Source organism: Galeopterus variegatus, unplaced genomic scaffold (assembly GCF_000696425.1).
Source record: "Galeopterus variegatus unplaced genomic scaffold, G_variegatus-3.0.2 Scaffold641, whole genome shotgun sequence".
Taxonomy (NCBI): Eukaryota; Metazoa; Chordata; class Mammalia; order Dermoptera; family Cynocephalidae; genus Galeopterus; species Galeopterus variegatus.
The window spans coordinates 422,799-444,800 of NW_007726752.1; the positions used below are offsets into that span (position 1 = coordinate 422,799).

The 22,002-nt window shown below is 55.7% G+C and overlaps 1 protein-coding gene across 1 annotated transcript in view; it reads right to left on the reverse strand.

The window, feature by feature from the left end:
• Nucleotides 1–4,987: 4,987 nt before the first annotated feature.
• The window catches only part of COL23A1 (collagen, type XXIII, alpha 1), a 29,272-nt gene continuing 12,257 nt past the window's right edge, over nucleotides 4,988–22,002 (reverse strand). The window contains exons 8-24 of the mRNA XM_008570917.1: nucleotides 21,431–21,484; nucleotides 20,874–20,936; nucleotides 20,337–20,381; nucleotides 18,972–19,049; nucleotides 17,228–17,281; nucleotides 16,514–16,558; nucleotides 15,871–15,960; nucleotides 14,537–14,599; nucleotides 14,231–14,287; nucleotides 13,955–13,981; nucleotides 12,878–12,940; nucleotides 12,741–12,794; nucleotides 12,428–12,454; nucleotides 9,032–9,085; nucleotides 8,795–8,881; nucleotides 6,550–6,588; nucleotides 4,988–6,053 (exon numbers count right to left, since the gene is read on the reverse strand). Of these exons, the coding sequence (XP_008569139.1) occupies nucleotides 6,051–6,053; nucleotides 6,550–6,588; nucleotides 8,795–8,881; nucleotides 9,032–9,085; nucleotides 12,428–12,454; nucleotides 12,741–12,794; nucleotides 12,878–12,940; nucleotides 13,955–13,981; nucleotides 14,231–14,287; nucleotides 14,537–14,599; nucleotides 15,871–15,960; nucleotides 16,514–16,558; nucleotides 17,228–17,281; nucleotides 18,972–19,049; nucleotides 20,337–20,381; nucleotides 20,874–20,936; nucleotides 21,431–21,484 (903 nt within the window). The 3' untranslated portion in view covers nucleotides 4,988–6,050. The remainder of the gene's footprint in view (nucleotides 6,054–6,549; nucleotides 6,589–8,794; nucleotides 8,882–9,031; nucleotides 9,086–12,427; nucleotides 12,455–12,740; nucleotides 12,795–12,877; nucleotides 12,941–13,954; nucleotides 13,982–14,230; nucleotides 14,288–14,536; nucleotides 14,600–15,870; nucleotides 15,961–16,513; nucleotides 16,559–17,227; nucleotides 17,282–18,971; nucleotides 19,050–20,336; nucleotides 20,382–20,873; nucleotides 20,937–21,430; nucleotides 21,485–22,002) is intronic.

The window sequence follows — 22,002 nt, forward strand, 5'->3', positions numbered from 1 at the left end:
CAGCCGCCATGGCGCCGGGCCGCCAGTGGGTGCCGAGGCGCGCGTGGAGAGACCAGCCGCGCAGGCTCGGCCTCCAAGGCCCCGCCCCGGGCCGCGCCCCGCCTGGACTGCGACATCAGTCTCCGGCTCGCACCTCGGCCCCACCCCCAAGTGGCCCGATACGCTCTCGTTCCCTCCTTCATGCGGCCAGCAAGCCTGGCAGGCTTCCCGCTCCCAAGCCGTCCCGTGACAGTCGCCCGTTTTGTGCTCGCCTTGCCGAGTGCTGCCTCCGCCCTGGTCCCGGGACGCACCGCGGGCCTCACCCTGCGGGCCACCGGTTTCCCTCCCGGGGAAGGGTCCCCGGGTGATCCCGCCGCTGCTCCTGGCACCCGAGGAGGCTCTGAGCCCCGGCAAGCCTCTTCTGGGCCGGTGCTCAGTCTTTGAGTCGCTTTCCCCGTGCGTGAAATGAGATGCACTGTGAGGGTTAAATGTGGGAGTGTGTGACTGACACCCAGCCCAGGGCCTGGCACACAGCAGGGACATCAGAGTAGGAGAAGCGACTGTCCCCTCGAGGCCAGGACCTAGGCCTTCCCAGCTCCGTGAGGGAGCAGCAGGAAGGGCAGAAAGAGCACAGGGCCACTGCTGGGGCTGACCAAGTAGATCACCATGGGCTGGACCTTCAGGGCACCACGATTCCCGCTAGAATCCAAGCAGGGTGAACACGAGATACTATCATGCAGTATTTAGGTAGGAAGAGGGCTGGAAGCCTCCTGAGCCCCGTTGTACATATTCACAAAACTTTGGCCCAGAAAGGGAAGGACTTTGCTCTTAGACACACAGCAAGTCTGATGCAGAGGCTGGACGACAATTGAGGTCTGCTTGACTCCCATACCAGGGAATGAGACAAAAAGGCCTCCCAGGGGCTGGGAGCTGGGATATCAGAGATACCCCCTCCTGGGCTGGGGCACTGGGGCTTCCTGCCTTGATGAATCCCAAGTCCCTGGGGCTGCAGCCTGAGCAGGCTGGGGAGGGGGAGGCTCCTGCTTGTCTCTCCTTTTCTGTCTACTTCTCTTCTTGATTCCCAGCCCTCTGTTTCACTCCCTCATTGTTGATTTCTTCTCTTTCCAATAGAATTCTAAAATGTTTAAAGCATTTAGTTAAAAATATTTGGAGTTTTCATTTTTCTTTACTGTGGTAAAATATGCATAACAAAATTTACTATTTTAACCATTTTTAAGCCTCCTTTTTGTAGACATTTTAACCATTTTTAAGTGTACAGTTGAGTGGCATTAAGTACACTCACATTATTATCCAACCATCACCACCATCCATCCACAGAACTTTTTCATCTTCCTAAACTGAGTGGAATTCCTTATTTTTAATTGTAAAGCAGAATTGAAACTTTTACATGATTCTTGAAAAAGTTCCTCCCAAGTTAATCGAGAGGTTAATTGCTTGTGGCTGTACTTCTTTTCTGAAGGTCACGGCCCCCAGGTCCTGTGTGTGTGCGAGTGGGACCACGGCCATGGGTTTTCTCAGTGTATTTATTGGCTCCTCTTCTTTGGTCCCTCCATGCCCTGTGGTTTCAGCTTGTAATATAACTGCGTGTGTGTGTAGGGGAGTCTGAGAGTCCTGTTTGGGGCCCATCTTCAGCCCTGTCTTGCAACTCAGACTGAAGTCACAGCTGTGGCTCAGGGCAGCAGCTCAGAGAAGTCAGGTTGGCTCAGGGGCTTTTCCTGCCTTGGGTACAGGGTGAGAAGGCTGCAGCCTGGTGCAGCTAACATCTTACTGGCTTCTAGGATGTCCAGAGTCAGGAGGCGATACAGTTAGAGGCAGACCAGGCTGGGCCATTTCCTGGACCGAGTATCTATATCAGGAGACAGGACAACAGCAGGAGGCCTCACCTGCTTCCTGCCTCTGGCCTCATGCTATGCACTCTTCTGTCCTTATCTCATGCCTAGGCTTGGCCGTTTAGCTCAATTGGTTAGAACGTAGTGCCAATAACACCAAGGTCCAGGGTTTGATCCTTGTGCCGGCCAGCCGCCAACAAAAATCAACACAAAATAAAACATTTCATGCCTGGCCATTGAGGAAACATTGGAGGCTAAGAGGACAGGGGATGGGAGGAAGTGGCTGAGCCAGTATTTTAACCCAGGGCATGGTGTTTCTCAAAGGCAGTGGCACTGGCATTCTCAGTGAGCTGATTCATCATTGGGCAGGACTGTTCTATGTATCTCAGATGTTTAATATCCCTGACCCTGCCCACTGAATGCCAGGAGTGTCCCCCAATCATTGTGACAACCAAAAGTATCCCCTGCATTCCCAGCAGTCTCCCAGGGAACAGGAGGAAGGAGACCTGGGTAAATACACTTCTGTCAGGCCTCAGATTCATGTGAAAAAAGAAGATACTAATCCTTGTGATTAGTTTAGCTGCCATGGCATACAGCAGGGCTCAGTAAATGTACTTCTCTCTCTCTTCTCTCTGGAAGGGGGTAGTTTGAGGTAGAGCTGCCCTTCTTGGCAGGGATACCTAAGGCTCCCCAGTCCTTGAGGCCCAGCTGTGAGTCTGTACTCCTGTGTCTCAGCTGGGACCTTGGGCAAATCATTCTCTCTTCTGTAATCTCTCTGTCCCTACCCCAAGTTCTTTCAGGACTCAGTAAGCTCTAAATTTTTTTTTTTCATTTCAGTCTCTAAATTTTGAAGTTTGCAGTCAAAAAGTTTGCAGGCCTGAAAATACAAGGTATGAAGCCACAAGGGGGCAGCAATGGGCCAAGAATAGCCCCATCCCGCACCAAGGAGTAGGAAAGGGACCCCCTCAGATGTCTGGAGATGGGGTGGGTGGGGGGAAATATGTGGCTTCTACCCCTGTGAAGATCTGCCTGCCAATCACCCAGCATCATGTGGCTGCCTATCAGATTCCATGCCCTGCCAAACAATTTTAGAAAGACAATTACAGGATATCCAAGAGCCTGGGTCCAGTCCCAAGCTCGCCACTATGTCCTGGTTGTGCATCCCTGGGCAGATTACTACCCCCTCTGAGCCTCAGTTTTCCCATACGTAAAATGGAACCTACCACGTAGGCCCCATCCTTCACAGGGTTGGTGAAGGGATCAAGTGAGGTTCTGGAAGAGAGAATTGCAAACTGTGAGCACAGCAGATTTGTGAGGTTATGCTGAGCTCTAAAGGAGGTGTTGACACCCAGTGATCTCTAGTAGTCATCACAGTCCCACTGTGTTTCTCTCCCTTTTCCTACTTCTGGCTTCCCTGGAGACCCAGACAACTGGCTGAGCAGAATGTCCTGCCACTTACTGCCAGCTCCGTAGGGAGACAGAGGAGGGGACTTGACATATTCCTCCCTCCTTAGTCAGTGTGTGGCTGGGCCTCTTCTGCTTAGCAAGGAGGTCACATATTGGGATCTGCAGGGAACTACCCATATTGTGGCCCTCCTTAGGCCTTAGTCCTTGGAGACTGAGATACCATCAAGGCAGTGTACTATCACCACCAGAGACCACTACTGCAGGCCCCCTCTTGTCTACACCACCTTGGATGTGCTTGGTTTTGTCATCTGTGAAATGGGCCCCTCTATTAGTGCTGTTATAAGGACCAGTTGGGATAAGAGATGTGGAAATGCTTTACAAGACTGTGGACATTGCTTGGGCTTGGAGTTGGGAGGAGTGAGGAAAATCAGAATCATGGGCATTTCTGGGTACCTGTCCAAGGTTATTCATGTATTCCACGCAGTTGATCCCCACTTACCTACAATCTGAGTGGTAAGTATTGCCATCCCATTTTACAGATGAGGTGGCAGATGGCGTTTCCTAAGATGGCTGCAACAAGTTCTATTATCCCACATTTTCTCCTTAAAATATGATGTTGACACTTTCCCATTGAGAAGTGGGATCTATCTCCCTTCCCTTGAATCAGGGTGAACCTCTGACTCTGGCAGAAAGTTACACCATATGACTTCTGAGGCTTGGCCACCAAAGGTGACACAGCTTCCATCTAGTCCACCTGGAACATTCCCCCTTGGAATCCAGCTGCCATGCTGTGAGGAAGCCCAAGCCACGCAGAGAGGCCACAGGGGGTCCCAGCTGACAGCCAGCATCAACCACCAGATGTAGGAGAGCTTGAGTGAGAACCACCCAGCTGAGCCTGTTAACCCCCAGAACTGTGAGAGGAATAGAAATGATCACTGTCTTAAGGCAACAAGTTTTGGGGTGATTTGTCACACAGCAGTCACTGGTAACAGAACGGAGGAGCACACAGGGGCTGTGAAGGTTAATTCTAGGTGTCACCTTGATTAGATTAAGGAATGCCAAGAAACCTGGGAAAGCTATCTTTTTAGGTGTGGTCCATGACAGTGTTTCCAGCAGAGATTAGCATGAGAGCCTGAGTGAACTGGGTGGGAAAGACCTGCCCTCAAAGTGGGTGGGAACCATCCATTTCGCTGGGGGCCCAGAGAGAATAAAAGAGAAAGAAAAAAGGTGAATATCTCTCTCTATCCACTGGAGCTGGGATACACTCTTCTCTCTTGTCTGTGGACATCAGAGCTTGAGACTCTTCAGCTTTGGGTTCCAGGACTTACACCAAGGACACCTTCGGCTTCCCTGGTTTTGAGGCCTTCAGACTTGGACTGAGCCATACTACCGACATCCAGTTTGCAGACAGCCTATCGTGGGACTCTTCTTCACAATCGCATGAGCTAATTCCCCTAATAAATCCCTCTTATATATTTATAATATATCCTATTGATTCTGTCTCTCTGGAGAACCCTGACTAATACAGGGGCTCAGTGTCATGAAGTGACTACCAGAGGACTTAGCCAGGCCTGGAGCTTGTATCTTCCTAACTCCAAACCCTTTCTTTGCACCAACCCTGACTGACCTCTAGTTTCTGGGATGGCTCTGACCCAGGGAGAGCCTCCCTTTCCCACCCCACCCAGCAATGGCCAGGATGAAACCTCAGCCAGTGGTGCCCCAGGGGCAGTCTGCAAAGACGGACACACCCAGACACACACTTGTGGTTTATTACACGCAGCAATATCCATCTACACAGAAAGGGAAGGTGAGTAGCCAGGATGGAGCCAGTTGCTGGGAATCCTTGTTAGAGGTGGAAAAGCCTATTCATTAGAGCACAGGTGGCTGGATCACAGGCTCCCTGCTCAGGCCAGCTGGGCACCAGCCCTGAGGTTCACTTTATCTGCACAACTCACCAGGAGGGCCATTTTTGGCAGGCTGACCAGAGTTCGGGGCAGGAGACTCAGGGCTAGCGAGACTTGAACTCTGAGCTGGAGGCCCGGCAAAGTCCCATCCTGTCCCTGCTCTGGATGATGGGAAGACAGAGACAGGAAGCAGCAGCCAGTCCAGGCTGGGACCCTCTGTCCCCACACTCAGGGATCACTGGGCTCCCTGCAGCTGGCTCCAAATCACATAGCTCAGCCAGAGGACTAGGACACATGTTATCACGGCAGGCTGGCTACCTGATGCCTACTGAACTTAGCAGGAGCTAGACCCACTTGGGTGCTTTACACTGACTGCTCCTTGGGTGCAGCTGCAAATGCTGGGTGGGAGTCCTGTACTGCCCTGGTGAATTCAGGGTCCAGGGAGCAGCTTGTTGGGGCTGAGTCCGGAGGCTGGAGAGGCCAGAAGCAGCTTCTGTCCAAGCCCTGGGCCTTCTTGGATAGGGTGTGACCTGGGGGCTCCAGAGCTTCAGGGGACAGGCTCTTGCAGGGTGGCAGGACAGCTGTGAGTCTCTGTTAATCAGGTGACTGAAGTCTCAACCTGGCATCGTTCCAGCTTCACCTGAGCCAGGCACTTCCACCTTCGTCTCCTTCCTAGGAAAGCCAAGACCCACGGGTGGCCCTCAAGTCACAATTCCCCTGGACTGGCCTGTCCACTTTTCTGCTAGCTTCACATGCTGATGATTCCGGGACTGGGCTGGCACACTCTCCCATGTTAAAAGGCCACAAGTGGCGCATCCCGTGAAAAATGATCAATATATTACTGTTTTGTTTATACAAAAATTAAAAACGTCCACACAGATCTGTACAGGTTGTGAGCTGGGTCTGGGGATCACTGGAAAAGGAGGGAAAGACTGAAGGTGAGGAGGGGTGGCCCTGCCCCACCTGGGCTGCCCCACTCTGGCGTCCCTGGTCCTGCCCATTTCCTTGGGAACTGACACGGTCCCCATGCTCTCTTCTCAGGCCTCTGACCTCCACTCCCTCTCGGTGGGGCACTTTGGACACAGTCTCAGGACTGATGGCTTTGCATTGGCCATCAGTCATCTTTGTATTGGTCATCTGGGGCCCGGTGCTGACTGGGCCCCAGATGATCAACAGGGTGGATTATACACAATCACCCAGGACCACAGATCCAAGCCTCAGCCACATGATGGGAAAGTCAAAACCTTGGTAGTGATGAGGAAACCTGGCTATTCAGTCACTTTGTGGGGAGCTGCACATATCCAGAACTCAGAGTGACAGCATCCAGGCCCTGGGGCCCTCTCCATCCCCCCACTTCCCTGCCACCTGGCTCCTCTGAGCCTACCCTGAGACTCTTCCCCACAAGGTACCTTATGCCAGCAGCCAGGCACAGGCAGCCCATCGGGACCCTGGAAAGGAAGAAGGTTTCGGTGACAGGGAAGGGAGTCTGGTGAACTCTCTATACTCCACACACCCCTTCCTGGGTGTGTAGGGAGATGCAGCCTAGGGAGCTGCCATGTGAGGCCGCTGGACTGCCCGGAGGCAGGGCTGGAATGCCTCCTCATTCAACTAGGTAGTGGGGTCATTGGGACACAACGGCCCCTCACTGCACTTGTCCTGAGTGTGTTCCCACTGTGCTTTGTTGGGACACCTGTGCGGTGGGCAGAAATAGGGGGACACTATGGAGTAATAGGCATTGTGCCAGACATTTGCTGGCCAGGAGGAGGCATTGGCCTTGTCCCTGTGGAGGGGCTGTGTGGCTTTCTGCCTGGAGGCAGGGACACTGGCTCTGGCCCCTCACCCTGGGGGCCTGAGAGCTTCCAGGCCTCAGGCAGGAGTGCCTCCGGGAGTGTTTTAAGGACCGCTCAGGAGATGGCATCCCCCTCTGGCCCGTGAATGGCAGACAGGCAGGCTCAGGCTGTCAGGGTGGAAACTGGGAGTGGGGGTGGGGTTGTCTGGAGGCATTGGCAATGCCCTCTCAGCAGTCAGACACAAGCAGGGGTGGGTTTCCCAGGTGGCCTGGTGGATGGGGGCCTGGTGAGGGACAAAGACTGACCCATCAGCTTAAAGTCGCTGGGAGATCCAAGGTGGAAAACACTTCATTCTGTTCCAAAGCACAGGCACGGGCCTCAGACACACGGAGCACACCCTCTGGAATATTTTCATGCACACGCCAGGCGCACAGGCTGGGGACCATGGGGAAGGTGGGCCGAAGTGAGGGGTGGGGCAGAGCCAGGGATCCAGCACACACAGCATGCAGCAGGTCACACGCGTACCGCAGGGCAAGGCCCATTGACCCTCGCTGGGCCCCTCCAGCCCAGTGCCCCTCGCCTGCCTCCGCATTTAGGATTCTCCTGTTTCAAAGACAAAAGCTTACTGACTTGGAGGGAAGCCTTGGCCCAGGTGCTGGAGCTGCAGGCTGGGCCACCTCGAGCCCCTGCTGTCCCTGCCCTTCCTTGGGCTCACCCCTCTGCTCTTTGTATCTTTTTCTCATTGACTTCTCAAAACCACCCAGGGGTAGGTCACCACTTCCACTTTATGGATGAAGAGACTGAAGAACAGAGGGCCAAAATGACTTGTTTGAGGCCAGATGACTGCATGGGGGTCCCTGGCTCCAATGCCCCTTTGGAGGTCAGCCTGTACACATCTTGGCTGGAGACCCTCTCCCCATGCTCCTGACTGGGGTGGCTTGGTGGTGAATACCTGGCCAGGTTTAGTATGGAACCCCAGCTGTTTTGTTTTTCCTGCCTTTTCTGAGCTCTACTGGAAGGGTCTGACATGTAAACCCTCCCTGCCTTCTAGAAAAAGGGAACCGAATCATGGTTGCTGCAGGCACAAGGCATGGGATCCAGTGGGCTATCAAGGCTATTGTGTGGGAGCAGGAAAGGGGGAAAGTGGGAGGAGGTAAAGGAAGGGGCTTGGGGCACATGGAGGGGATGCAGGGAAAAAGGCAGGGCTATCCCAGTCCAGAAAAAGACCCCTCTGGGAAGGAGAGGAAAGAAGGGGAGTGGTAGACACCCAAAGAAGTCAGGGGGGTCCCACCCCCTCTATGACTGGGGAAGCTGTTTCAGCCCAGGCTGGCCTCAAGCCCAGAGGGAGTCAGACCCAGTCTGGGGCCCCAGGTGGCAAGGGCCATGGGACTGGGTGCCACTGCTCCCGCCCCAGCAGCCCATGGCTGCCAGGCTTCCCTTCCCTGGGTCTAGTCCACTCCCACTGATGATTCTGGGTAAAGCCAGCTCCACTCCTGATCTGGCCCCCTTTCACTCCCAAGATGGCCCAAGGTGGGTTCCCACTCAAGCCAGGCCTGCCCTGAGGCTGAGTAAAGAGGGGACAGTGACCCTGGCATGCAGACTCTGCCCTTGGCTGGGTCTCTATCTCCACAAAAGGGCAGGGTTCCCCAACTGTACCCATGGAGGGAGTCAGGACCGGAGAGAGTGGGGCCGTGATGATGGTGGTGGCAGCAGTGGTGGCCCCAGCAGTGTGGGCACCCCGGTGTGGGGTCAGTGTGGCCTCTGGGACTTGTAGCTGGGCTCCGAGGATAGCAGGATGCTGGCCTGACCCTGGCTGGAGGCCGAAAGGCCTATGTTGGGGCTCCTGTCCTGTTCTGACACGTACCACAGGACATGGCTGGTCCAGGCCTGGAGGTCCTGGTTCACCCTTCTGGCCCTTCACTCCTTTCCGGCCGGGGACACCCCGCTCTCCCTGCACAAGAAGGGAGATGGTGGTGGAGAGATGGGCTGGGCCAGCAGCCACCCTGCCCTGCTGCTTCAGTGCCAGCCTCCACCTGCCCTCATCCCTGCCCGCCACCCCAGCTTCTCCACCTGCCTCCCCGATCTCTCCTGCTGCCCCCACCTTCTCCCCACGATCGCTCCGGTCGCCTTTTTCTCCTCGGGGTCCAGGGAAACCCTGAGGAAAAGATTAAAAGTTAAACCTGAAAATGGGATTTGCAGTTTGCTCTTCTGGTATCTGTTCATCTGCTGGCTCCTCCCTCCATACATACTTGTGGCACAAACTGGCCCGGCCCCCACTGTTGTGTGGGTGCAAGGCTGATGTGGGGAAAAGCATGCATTTAGGGCACCAGCTCTGCTTCTTCCAAAGCAGACCACCGTGGTGCGTCTGGGTGGAAGCCCTCAGGTAGAGCTGCTAGCAGGGGGCTTCTCTCACGTCACAGTCAGATCCCGCCAGCGCTGACCCAGGCTTGGCTGGGAACGGAGACCCAGGAAACCCATGGAAGTTTATGTCACCATCTTTCACAGAATGAGAAATCTGTTCTCTGCCCTCAGCTCAATTTCTTTTTTTTTTTTTTTTTGGCAGCTGGCCAGTAAGGGGATGCGAACTCTTGAACTTGGTGTTATCAACATTGCGCTCTAATCGACTGAGCCAAATGGCCAGCCTTGACTCAATTTCTTATACACCCATCTGTCCATTCATCTATCTGTCCATCCATTTAATCAACATGACTAAGCATTCACTAGGAACTGGGCTGTAGGCTGGACCCTGGGGACAGAGAAATGGATTCGAAACGTTCCCTCTCTCATGTCTAATGGGGCGGTCAACAGAGTTCAATGATGACAGTTAATGTTCAGTGACAGAGGTATGAAACAGGGCTGGGAGGCTCCCGGGGGAAAGGACTGTTCTATCCAGGGCTGAGCATCAAAGGAAGCTTGTGAGCAGGGTCCCATTTCAGTTGGACATGGTATAGTGGAGGAGGGGTTTGCCAGGTACCGCAGGTGGGCATGCCTTTGAGATGCCACCCTGAGCTCCAGGCCTTCTGGAGGGCAGCTGCAGCCACATTCATGGTGGCACAGAGTCTCTTTAGCTCCAACCCCAATGACCTCCCTGGGCCCAGAGCCTGAACTGGATTTAGCATTGTCATCTTTTCTTTCTCATCGATGGCACATGGCCCTGCCAGTCAGAAACCCAGGCTAGAGTTCTTTCTCTTCCATGTAAACAGTTGCTCTGGGGTGGACACCAGAGAGAGTCCTTGCAGCCCTGCCACTGGTCACTATTTCCCTTGCAATAGTTACCTGGTTTTCCTGGGAACCACCTGCCCTTCTCACAGTCCATTGATTCCACCCCCAGCTCCAAGGCTGAGCACATGATCAAGCCTGGCCAATCAGTGTGCTGCATTCCTATGGCCAGCTACGTTCAGTGTTGACCTAACTGGGGCCAATGAGAGCCAAGGAGACTGTCTCCAGAGCAGAAGAGTGAGGCAAGTGTTCTGTCTTCTGGATTTGGGACTGGGAGGATGCAGGTCTGGAGCTGTGGCTCTGCCTCACCACCATGGGGCACGTGGGAATGAGTCCCACACAGGGAAGGCAGAGACGAGAGAGTGAAATGCTGAGCTGTGTTGACACAGTTGAGCTTGGATTCATGTGTTCAACCTCTGGACTTTTCAGTTATGAGTCATTTTAAGTCAGTTTAAACTACATTTTATACCTTTGCTACCAAAAGAGGCTAGATACATCAGCACTGGCCTCTCCTTGCCACAGTACTGCCCTAGCTGAAGCCTCATCATCTCTCACCAGGATGTTGCAACAGGTTCCTCACTGCTCTCCCCACCTCCCTGCTACAATGCATCATCCACCCATCCGTCCATCATCTATTCATCTTCCATCATCCACCCATTATCCATCCTTCCTTCCATCCATCTATCCATCCTTCCTTCCATCCTTCCTTCCATCCATCCATCCATCCATCCATCCATCCATCCATCCATCCATCCATCCATCCATCCATCCATCCATCCATCCATCCATCCATCCATCCATCCATCCATCCATCCATCCATCCATCCATCCATCCATCCATCCATCCATCCATCCATCCATCCATCCATCCATCCATCCATCCATCCATCCATCCATCCATCCATCCATCCATCCATCCATCCATCCATCCATCCATCCATCCATCCATCCATCCATCCATCCATCCATCCATCCATCCATCCATCCATCCATCCATCCATCCATCCATCCATCCATCCATCCATCCATCCATCCATCCATCCATCCATCCATCCATCCATCCATCCATCCATCCATCCATCCATCCATCCATCCATCCATCCATCCATCCATCCATCCATCCATCCATCCATCCATCCATCCATCCATCCATCCATCCATCCATCCATCCATCCATCCATCCATCCATCCATCCATCCATCCATCCATCCATCCATCCATCCATCCATCCATCCATCCATCCATCCATCCATCCATCCATCCATCCATCCATCCATCCATCCATCCATCCATCCATCCATCCATCCATCCATCCATCCATCCATCCATCCATCCATCCATCCATCCATCCATCCATCCATCCATCCATCCATCCATCCATCCATCCATCCATCCATCCATCCATCCATCCATCCATCCATCCATCCATCCATCCATCCATCCATCCATCCATCCATCCATCCATCCATCCATCCATCCATCCATCCATCCATCCATCCATCCATCCATCCATCCATCCATCCATCCATCCATATCCTTCCATCAATCTATCCATCCATCCTTCCTTCCATCCATCCATCCTTCCTTCCATCCATCCATCCTTCCATCCATCCATCCATCCTTCCATCCATCCATCCATCCATCCATCCATCCATCCATCCATCCATCCATCCATCCATCCATCCATCCATCCATCCATCCATCCATCCATCCATCCATCCATCCATCCATCCATCCATCCATCCATCCATCCATCCATCCATCCATCCATCCATCCATCCATCCATCCATCCATCCATCCATCCATCCATCCATCCATCCATCCATCCATCCATCCATCCATCCATCCATCCATCCATCCATCCATCCATCCATCCATCCATCCATCCATCCATCCATCCATCCATCCATCCATCCATCCATCCATCCATCCATCCATCCATCCATCCATCCATCCATCCATCCATCCATCCATCCATCCATCCATCCATCCATCCATCCATCCATCCATCCATCCATCCATCCATCCATCCATCCATCCATCCATCCATCCATCCATCCATCCATCCATCCATCCTCCATCCATAAAGCACCTACTCTGGACTGTGCACTGGACTTGACACTGAGGACACAGGGGGAATTAGTCAGTTGCAGTCCCAGCCCTGGGGAGGGGGTCACACTTGAGCTAGTCGGATCAGGTTACTGTGTGGACAACATGAGGGCAGAAGATACACACAGGCAGGTCCCGATCATTCAAAATGAAGGATAAGACACTTACATCTAGTCCTGGCTCCCCTGGTCTGCCCTGAGGAGAGACAAGGAGAGGGTGAGAGGGGCAGGGGAGGGGGTACTGGGAGCACAGCTGCTGCGAGCTTTAGACCTGTGGGTTGGCCACAGGCATAGGGTTAGGGAGACCCACTGACCATGCAGGTACAGATACAGGGCAGGGCAGACATGATATCCACAGAGCCTAAACTCTGGCCCTGTGAGGTGCAGGACCCAGCCAGGTACAGGGGTTGAGCCCCCAGGGCTGAGTGACACCACGGACATGTGGCCACAGTGGGGAAAGGGGGTCCAAGTAAGGTGGTTACCTTCTCTCCTTTGGTTCCTGGCAGCCCAATAAGGCCTGGTGGGCCAACCGGCCCCTGGATGGAAAAGGTATGGGTCAAGAGGCATGATAGTTACAGGAATTAATGCCTCTAGGGACAAAAAGGCTCGTGACACTCACAGGCAGGCCGCTGGGACCTCTCTCACCCGACACACCCTTCTCTCCCTTTGCTCCATCCAAGCCCTGGAAGCGAAGTGGGTAAATCAGTCAGGGGGTTGGGGTTAGACAGACGGCAGGACAGGAAAGCTTGGGGCCTGTGTGGGAGCCGGGGTGTGCATGGCAGAAGGACAGACACCAGGCTGTGACGGGCCTGGCCCTGGCTTGCTCCATGGCAAGAATAATCAGAATGAGCTATGGGCAAGTGCATTTTCCCTTTTCTCCTGGGAAGGCTCCATCGGTTGTCATAGGAGGTAGTTATGCTCACACCCGTTCTATGGATGAGGAAAGCCAGTGCAGAGAGAGGCAGGGACAAGCCCAGCCACGCTGCTGGGAAGTGGCAGGGCTGAGGATCAATCAGGTTCTGAGCTCCAGCCTTGAACCCCATCCCCAACAGCAGCTGCCTCTTCTAAACATAAGCTGGGGAGGCCTTGGGAAAAAAACAGAACTAGAAGCAGTGCATGTGATTGGGCCACATGCTCGGCCCCACTCAGGTCCGGGATCCCATGTCTCTGAGTCTCCCATCAGGCCTCTGAGCTGGGAAGCAGAGATGTGCTCTCCTCCTGGGTAACTCCTGGCGTGACAAGCCCTGACAAGCCGTGAGGCCACCTGGCCTCTGTGTCTGCCTCCCTGGGGCAGGGCACATGGGCAGGCCACTCTTGCAGTTTTAAGAGCACAGAACATAACATTGTGTAATTCACGCCAAACCCTAGACTTCATGTTTAGCCTGCGGGCAGTTGAGACAGATGTGCATGGGGGTGGGGGGCGGGGGAGGCAGGGACAGTACTGGGAAGAGGGGGGTGCAGAGAAAGGTGGAGGAGCGGGGCAAGGAGGTAGAAGCAGCAGGAGATGGACGGCATGGGGGTGGTGGCACCAGCTCCACGAACTCAGGGAGTCTATGCTCCAGGGGACTGGGAATGCTCAGATCCTGGGAAGACTCAGGGCCAGGCCGGTTGAGCGTGGGGCTGTCACTTTGCCCATTAGCAAGGCTTTCTGAACCTGCATAGGCTCACAGCCTGAGGGGGGGTTTCACCCACTCACCTTGGGACCCTGGATTCCCTGAAGGCCCTGGAGGAGGAGGAGAAGAAGGCAGATCAGAGCAGCTGTCCAGCCAAGTCCAGGCCCCAGGGCTCTCCTGCAGCAGCCACAGAGGCTTCAGGCCCCTCTCTGGCTCCCGCTGCCCTGACCCAGGCTCTGCACTCTTTGCCTGACATGCCCTGCTCCCCCATAAAGAATTCTGTCCTCCCCTGACTCATGGCTCCGGACCCACCACCCTCTAGGTTTCCTGGCTGCTGCTCCAAGCCAAACCATCCTTACCATAGGGCCTGGGGGACCGGGAGGGCCAGGGGGCCCTGGTTCCACTATGATCTGGGCCTAGGAAGGGTCAGAGATGGGTCAGTCACCCACTGCCCCATCACCCCTCAGCTGCCCACACTCTTGTGCACTGAGCCCTGAGCCCCTGGCGTGAGGCTACTTTCTGTCCCCAGGAGGGCACAGCTTGGTGAGGGGCTCCATGGCTGTCCTTTGGATTCTCAGATGGGGGACACAGCCTGAGGCCCCTAATTACTCCTCCCCTATTGCCCTGGGTATGGTCAGCACCGACCCTCAGTGACTCCCCCTTACCAGGCTCTCCTGTAGGTTGTCAGAAGCCGAATCTCCCTTTTCTCCCTTGGGGCCATCAGCGCCCTACAAGATGGGATGGCCGGTTGAGTCTCTATTTAGCACCAAAACCACCACCCACGGTGCTTGGCTACGTTCCCTTCCTAGTCCTTGTCTATTTTTTTTTTTTTTTTTTAAAGATGACCGGTAAGGGGATCTTAACCCTTGACTTGGTGTTGTCAGCACCACGCTCACCCAGTGAGCAAACCGGCCATCCCTATATAGGATCCAAACCCGTGGCCTTGGTGTTGTCAGCACCACGCTCACCCAGTGAGCAAACCGGCCATCCCTATATAGGATCCAAACCCGTGGCCTTGGTGTTGTCAGCACCACGCTCACCCAGTGAGCAAACCGGCCATCCCTATATAGGATCCAAACCCGTGGCCTTGGTGTTGTCAGCACCACGCTCACCCAGTGAGCAAACCGGCCATCCCTATATAGGATCCAAACCCGTGGCCTTGGTGTTGTCAGCACCGCACTCTCCCGAGTGAGCCACGGGCCGGCCCCCCCCTTCCTAGTCCTTGAAGCTTAAAAAAGTTTTCCCCATATCAGTGCGACATGCCCAGAGTGGCAAGCAGAGTGGGTATTTAGACAGCACATACAGGTTGTTTTCCTGTGGTGCAGGGAGTGACCAGGGGCTCTGAAGTAAAGACCCAGGTTCAAGCCCCAGCACCACCTCCAGCTGAGTGGTCCTGATGATGGACAATGGATCTGATGTGATGGGCACCCAGTGGCCACTCAATACCTGCAGCTCTTCCAACCCGGCTGTGACAAGGGCACCAACAAAATGACGATGACGATGATAGCAGGCATTTATTGTGTACCAGCCACCATTCTCAGCCCTGTCCATGCATTCCCTCATGCGAGTGGGACATTATCATCCCCATTTTAGAGGTGAGGAAACTGAGGCCCAGGGAGGTTAGTCAGCAGAGATGGAGCTGGATGCAAACTCGGGCGGCTCAGGTCTGGGCACATAGTTTAACCACCCGCCAACTCGCTTCCTCTGGGCCAGGCCTCCCTGTTTCATCTTTAGGGAGGCCTGGAGAGGTAGGTGCAAGGTTTTACAGATGAGGAAGTGGAGGCACAGAGTCAGGGCAGTGTTGGCCAGCGGCCTAGAGTGTCCCCGGGCTGGGCTGGGAGCTGAGACTGCAGGGCCTGTGCAGAGGCACACCCTGCCCTTCCCAACCTGCCTCCCCACCCTCCCCATAGCCCCCCGCGGCGCCCCGTGGTGGGCACACATCCACTTCGGGAGCCCCCAGCATCCAACAAGAAGGGCGGGGCCCAGCCCAGCCACATACCGGGAGGCCGGGCAAGCCCATCTCCCCCACTTCCCCTTTGAGTCCAGTTGGCCCAGGCTCCCCTGGGTCTCCTTTTGGTCCTTTGGAACCCTGAAAGCCACAAGAACAAGGGATCAGTGGGGCTCTCCCTTCTCTCACCCAGCAGATCCCCAGAGCTCAGGCCAGGCCCCCACTTCCTTCTCGTGGGTCCCCAGCTCCAGCCTGGGTAGCTGGGAGCCTTGGCTGAATGTGGGGGTTGGGGGTGAAAGGCTGGGTGGAGACCGAGAGGGGGCATCCCACCCCTGCCTAACTGCATGTGGGGATGCAGGCAGCTGGGGGAGGAGGTAGGTGGAGGGAGTGGAGCATGTGGGACTGGGCAGCCCCCTCGGGGCACTCAAGGGGTCAACTCTGTGATCACATCTCAGGAGTTAGGGGCGGGAGCCCCCAACTCCCACATTCCCTTTGAGCCACTGCATTACTTCACTCAATTATGTAATGTCCAAGGTGTGCCACACACTAGGGACCCAGCAGTAGAGACACACCCATGGATATCAAGTTGTACCCACTGACACACTCATGTCTGCTTAGGATCACACATGCACACACACGCACACAGCCCAATACCAAGCACAGGCATCGCCAAAGAAATGAAAGGCCCAGAGACCTTCTCTCCATCGATTCCTGGGGCACCGGGCAATCCGAGCTCACCCTGGAAGGGAACAGAGGCAAGAGGAGTTATGCCTCCCTCGGCCGGAGAGGGGTCTGTGGGGGGATGGGGCCAGCTGCCTCACTGACTAGCGCATGGTCCCTGGGCTGGGTCCCTGCAGTTGGACCTCCCAGAAGGCGCCCACTGGCTGCCAACCACCGTGCCGGGCACCCACTGCCTCCTCCCCTTCATTTCCTCAGCCCCTCACGGGCAGACATAGCCCATGGCTGTGCTGTACAGGCTGATGTGCTACAGATGTGGAAGCTGAGGCTCGGGGATTAAATGACCTACTCTAGGCCACAGAGTCCATTTACAACAGTGCCAGGACCAGACCTGCCTGACTCCAAAGTCTTGGGCTTTCTCCTGAGACAGGTGGGCAGGGTGTAAATGAATAGTACAAGCCACAGGAACTGATACGTACATCTGCGGGACTGTGATGTCATGAGGGGCTGCTTTTTCAATTTAAACTGAATGAGGCTTCCCAAGGAGCAGCTAGGGCCTGGGACGAAGGCACCAGCTCGATTAGGAAGGTGCAGGGCCCCTTTCTCTGATCCCCCAGAAGCCAGGCTAGGACACCAGGAGGGAAGTGGAGGGGCCCATGACAGAAGGGAGAGGAGAAGTGGGCCCTAGAGGCAAGGGCTTGGGGGACCTTGTAGCTGCATCTGTACTGACCTTGGCTCCAGTGATTCCTGGTGGCCCCGGGGGCCCCTGAGGCCCAGGAGGACCCTGTGTGGAAAAGTCGAGCAGTCAGTGGTTAGGCAAGATCTGCCCCTCACTGCCCACCCAGCCCCTCCACCTGGAGCCAAGTCACTGTCCAGCTGAGCTGCAGCAGGGTCCAGGGCCTTCAGAGCCTGCTCCCCTCCCTGTTAAGTTGGGCCACACTGCACATGGCTTGGTCTGGCCCCCAGGTCTTGGGGAAGGCCAGGGAGGCAGTACCCAGCCTTGGATAAGATAGCACAGTGTCTGCTGCCACAGAGGGCTCAGACTCCCTTGGCCTTCAGTCTTTCCCAAATATAGACTTCTTCACAACACTCCCCTGCTCAAGATTCTGCAATGGCTCCCTATCGCCTCTTGAAGCAAGCTTAAATCTCCTGCTGGCATTCAAGGCCAGGAAAAATCACATCCCCAACAGTGGCCCAGCCCGCTCTCTCTGTCTGTCCTGTGAGCTCTCTGACCCTCTGATTCTGTTGCCTGCTGCCTGCTAGTCCTGGGGAGTTCCTCAGTCTCACTGGTTGGGGATGGGGTCTTTAGCATCTCAAGGTTTGAACCCACTCTCAAGCTCCTGTCCTGACCCAGACTTCCCACAGGCTGCCAGCCCTCCGTGGCTCGTCATCACCCCGTACTCAGCCCCCAAATTCATGTCTCCTCCCTAAGGCCACCCTGCCCAACGCCCCCTCCCCTGCCTAACAAGCTCTAGTCCCTTCCCTCCACCTGTCTCTCCAACCTGCTCCCTTCTTGTTGGCATCTCCACTGAGATGGTCTTCCTACATGTCCTCCATTCTACCCACTCTCCTCTAGGCCCAGGCCCAGTGCCTACTCCTCAGTGGGCTCTTTGCTTCCAGCTCCCCGCTGCTTTTGTTCACCTTCCACATTGTCCCCCAGTCAGCCTTCCCCCAGTACACTGTTTTTGTCATCCGCCTGCTCAAGAACCAACTGGGGCTGTCTGCTGCCCATCAAACCAAATCATCACCGCAGTCTGGCATCCAAAATCCACCTCCTGCCTCTTTGCACACACAGAGCCCCTCCCTTGTGGTTCCCAGGCAGCCTGGGATACCCCATGCACGTGCATGCTCTCGGTACCACGTGACACCACACCACACCATGCAGGCCTGGGGTGGGCCACAGTTACCATCAACTTGTATTTCCCTGAGGCCTGTGGGAGAGAACTGGAATTGAAACTCAGGCGGAGTCAGATGCCAGTGCCCAGTCTGGTCTCTGAAGACCATGCCCCCCTCCACCCGCTCCCTTCCCTGGTACCTGTGAGCACCTGGCACCCAAACTCTCTCCAGTCCCTGGGCAGGGCTCAGAGGCCACACACCTCCTGAGGCTCCTGGGACAGGCCGTACCACTCAGCGTCCCCCCAGTAGTTACTTGAAGACCCAGCCCTCCAGCCAGGGTTCCCCGGGAAGGCCCGGGAGACACTGCTGGGACTAGATACCAGGAAAGGCTCTGCCTCCTGCTCTGAGGGGGTTTCCCTTTTTGCTTTGGCCTCTGGGGAGCTCGAGCCATCTGGCCACATTCACAGCAGCTCTCTCAGCATCATGTGGGTCTCGACACAGCACTGATTCCCATATCAGGCACCTAACGAAGCTGGGCTCTTTGTGCTAAGCTGCCCCTGGTCCAGAAGAGCAGGGTGAGTGCACAGAGTGAGCGCTCACTCTCGGCGCAGGAAACGAGGCCCCACCAGGAGCACTACCTTAAGGGCATCCAGGATCCTGCCATCGTAGTCGATCACCACTGTGTCTCCTTGCTCGCCCTTGGGACCCGGGGGACCCTGAGGCAGGAAGAAGAGTAAGAACTTCAGGAAAGAGGTACAGTGGTGGGTGAAGTGGTGGCATCTTGGTGTCACACCCAGAGAGGAGGTGAACGATGCCGGTGTGCTGTGTGCCAGCTGCCCAGGGTGCGCTGGCTCTCAGATGTCAGCTGATGGGGTCCCAGCACGTGAGGGAAGGGGAAGGCGGGGGGCTGGGGCCTGGTCTGAGGGGTGGCTGTAATTGACCTTCGTGACCTTCAAGCCCACTGAGACCTGATTCCTGAGTTCTCAAGGGAAAACGAGAACCCCAATGTTGCTGGGAAGTTCTTCAGATTTTAAATGTTGCCAAACAAAGACAAACACCCTGAACCCTCCACAGCATGGTGTAGGCTAATGAAAGACACATGCAGGCTGGGTCTTGCCCTCCTGCCCCCATTTCCCAGCCTCTGGTAGAGGCTGTACGTACTGTGACTGACGTCCTCATGCGTTCCTGCTGACAAGCACATGCCTGCCCATGCCCACGCCCACACGTGTCTGCATGCACTGGCACTGGCCCAGCCTGTCCCTTCTGAACCTCTCTTCTCCACCCAGGCTGCTCTTTGTGAGAACAGTAAAGGGTCCTGAGCACTCTGGTTCAGGACAACCCCTTGCGCGGGACAGAGAGACCCAGGCCTGGGCCCCATGGCCAGGACCTGCACAGCACTGTCCAGTTTATACACAGTTCCCACACCCACTGCCTAATCCAATCTCCCAGCCACTTGCACAGCCAGGCTGGGGCTTCAGACCCATTTTTTGGAGGAGAAAGCCAGCCCCTGTAAGCATGTGGGTACATGATCATTGGAGGCGACAGAGCCGAGGACAGGATCCCAGATGTCAGCTTTAAAGTATGTTGATAGGGGTTCACCACAAAAGATCTGAGAGTGGCTGGGGTGGCTGTGCTCCTGGCAACAGGGACGAGCCTCATGTGGGGCTGGGAAAAGGCAAGGCCCACCGCACCCTGGGTAGGTCATGCCGTATATGACACACTGAGGACCCATGTTTGAATATGCAAGGAAGAGTCTAGGGGGGCGTACACTTGCCTGGGAGAGAGAAACGAGGGGCGAGGTCTGGACACATCCATATTTGAGCATTTTACCAAAAGGGTGTATTATAAAATTTAAGAAATCACTAATAAATCATTTAAAAAATTTAGAGACTTCCAGTTCCTGTAATTCCACTGCTCCTCTGGGGTCTCTGTGGGGACAGGGCCTTCTGAAGCTATCTGGGCCCCTGGATCCCACCAGTGTGGCCTGAGGGGAGGGTGCTTACCCGGGGCCCTGCGGCTCCATCGGCTCCTCGGAGGCCGGGCTCCCCCTGCAGAGAAACACAGCTGCAGCCAGGTGTGCACGAGTGTGCAGACCTACCGGAGTACTCGGCTGAAGCCAAAAGATCCCTCTCCTGCACCCCACCTCTAGTTGCCTCTTCCCAAAAGGGCCCAGGGCTCACGCACTGGAGCCCTAATGGCCTAATGTGTGAGAATGGCACTCTGGGAGTGGGACCCTCACATTAGGCCTCACATTTCTATAGAGATGGGGACAGTAGGGTCCAGGAGCCCAAGGCTACACGGTGAGTTAGCCACAAAGCTGGGCCTGGACAGAGGCTTGTCCCTCACCCAGATTCGCTGCCACCCACCCCCAGGCCAGCCTCCAACTGTGAGTTGAAGGAGACCCCTCAGCCCAGGCCCTCTTGGATTCCCCACTTAAGAAGGGCAGATTGTAGGTGAAGCCACATCTCTCCCTCCTGACTGGGTCAGTCGCAACCAAGTACAGGGCCTGCAGGTACCGGAGCAGCGCACTCTAATGTCACCTTTGGTCCCGGGGCACCATCCATGCCGTTCTCTCCTTGGGGCCCCACACCCCCTGGCTCGCCCTGAGGAAGAAACATTCATGGTGAGAGTGAGCACCAGGGGGCAAGCCTGGGTCTGCTGGGCCTCGTCTGGTGAACGTGCCTGAGCCCACCCAGGGCAGGGGGACAGACCTCAGGGCCCTCCCCAGCCCAGGGGACTCAGGGCCATGGCTGCCACCTTCCTCTCTGGGTCCTGGCATGTACTTGGGGCAGCTCAGGGGCTCAAGAGACATATTAGAGGTAGGCTGGCCCGGGTTTGGTGGCCATTGTGAGGGTTGGGGGAGAACGGTGTGAGGATGACACCCTGTTCCAGGCTTAGGTACAGGGCAGAGTGGGGTCACTTAAGATGGGAACCAAGAGGACTTGATGGCAGGAGGAGAGGCAAATGGCCTGGATCAGATGCCTGGCTGCTGGCGAGTGGGGTCCAGGGCCCTCCGTCTGCCTGGGGCTTCACCAGGCAGATGGCAACAGTGGGAGGCGGTAGGCAGGGGACCTCTGGGGGAAGGGCACAGACCTACCTTGGGCCCTGGGGGTCCAGGGAGCCCTGGTTGGCTTGGTGACCCGTCATCCCCCTGAGGAGAGAACAGCTGGGGCTGCAGCCCTCAGACCTGGACACACCAGCCGGTCCCTCTGGCGGTCAGTCAGCCCCTGCCTCCTCTGGACTCCCCAGCACGCCAGTCTACTGGCACCGGCACTGGGCACCCTGGCTCTGGGCAGCACACCCTCTCCTGCTCTGCTGTCTAGATCAGGGATTCGGTCAGGTCCACCTCTGCCCCTGCCCCCGCCAGCCCAGGGCAGGCCCAGAGCAAGCCTCAGTAGGCGCTTGCAGGTGTTTGCAGAATGAATGAGGAGGAGAGGCTGGGCGATGGCAGTAGGTGAAGGGAGCTCACTCTAGTTCAGTGGTTCCCAAGCTTGAGCAGCGTCATCCAGAGGGCTCAACAGAGCCGGGCCTGCCCCCAGAGTCTCTGATGCGTGGGTCGGGGCGGGGATGCAGAATTTGCTTTCTTTCCTTCCTTCCTTCCTTCTTTCCTTCCTTCCTTCCTTCCTTCCTTCCTTCCTTCCTTCCTTCCTTCCTTCCTTCCTTCCTTCC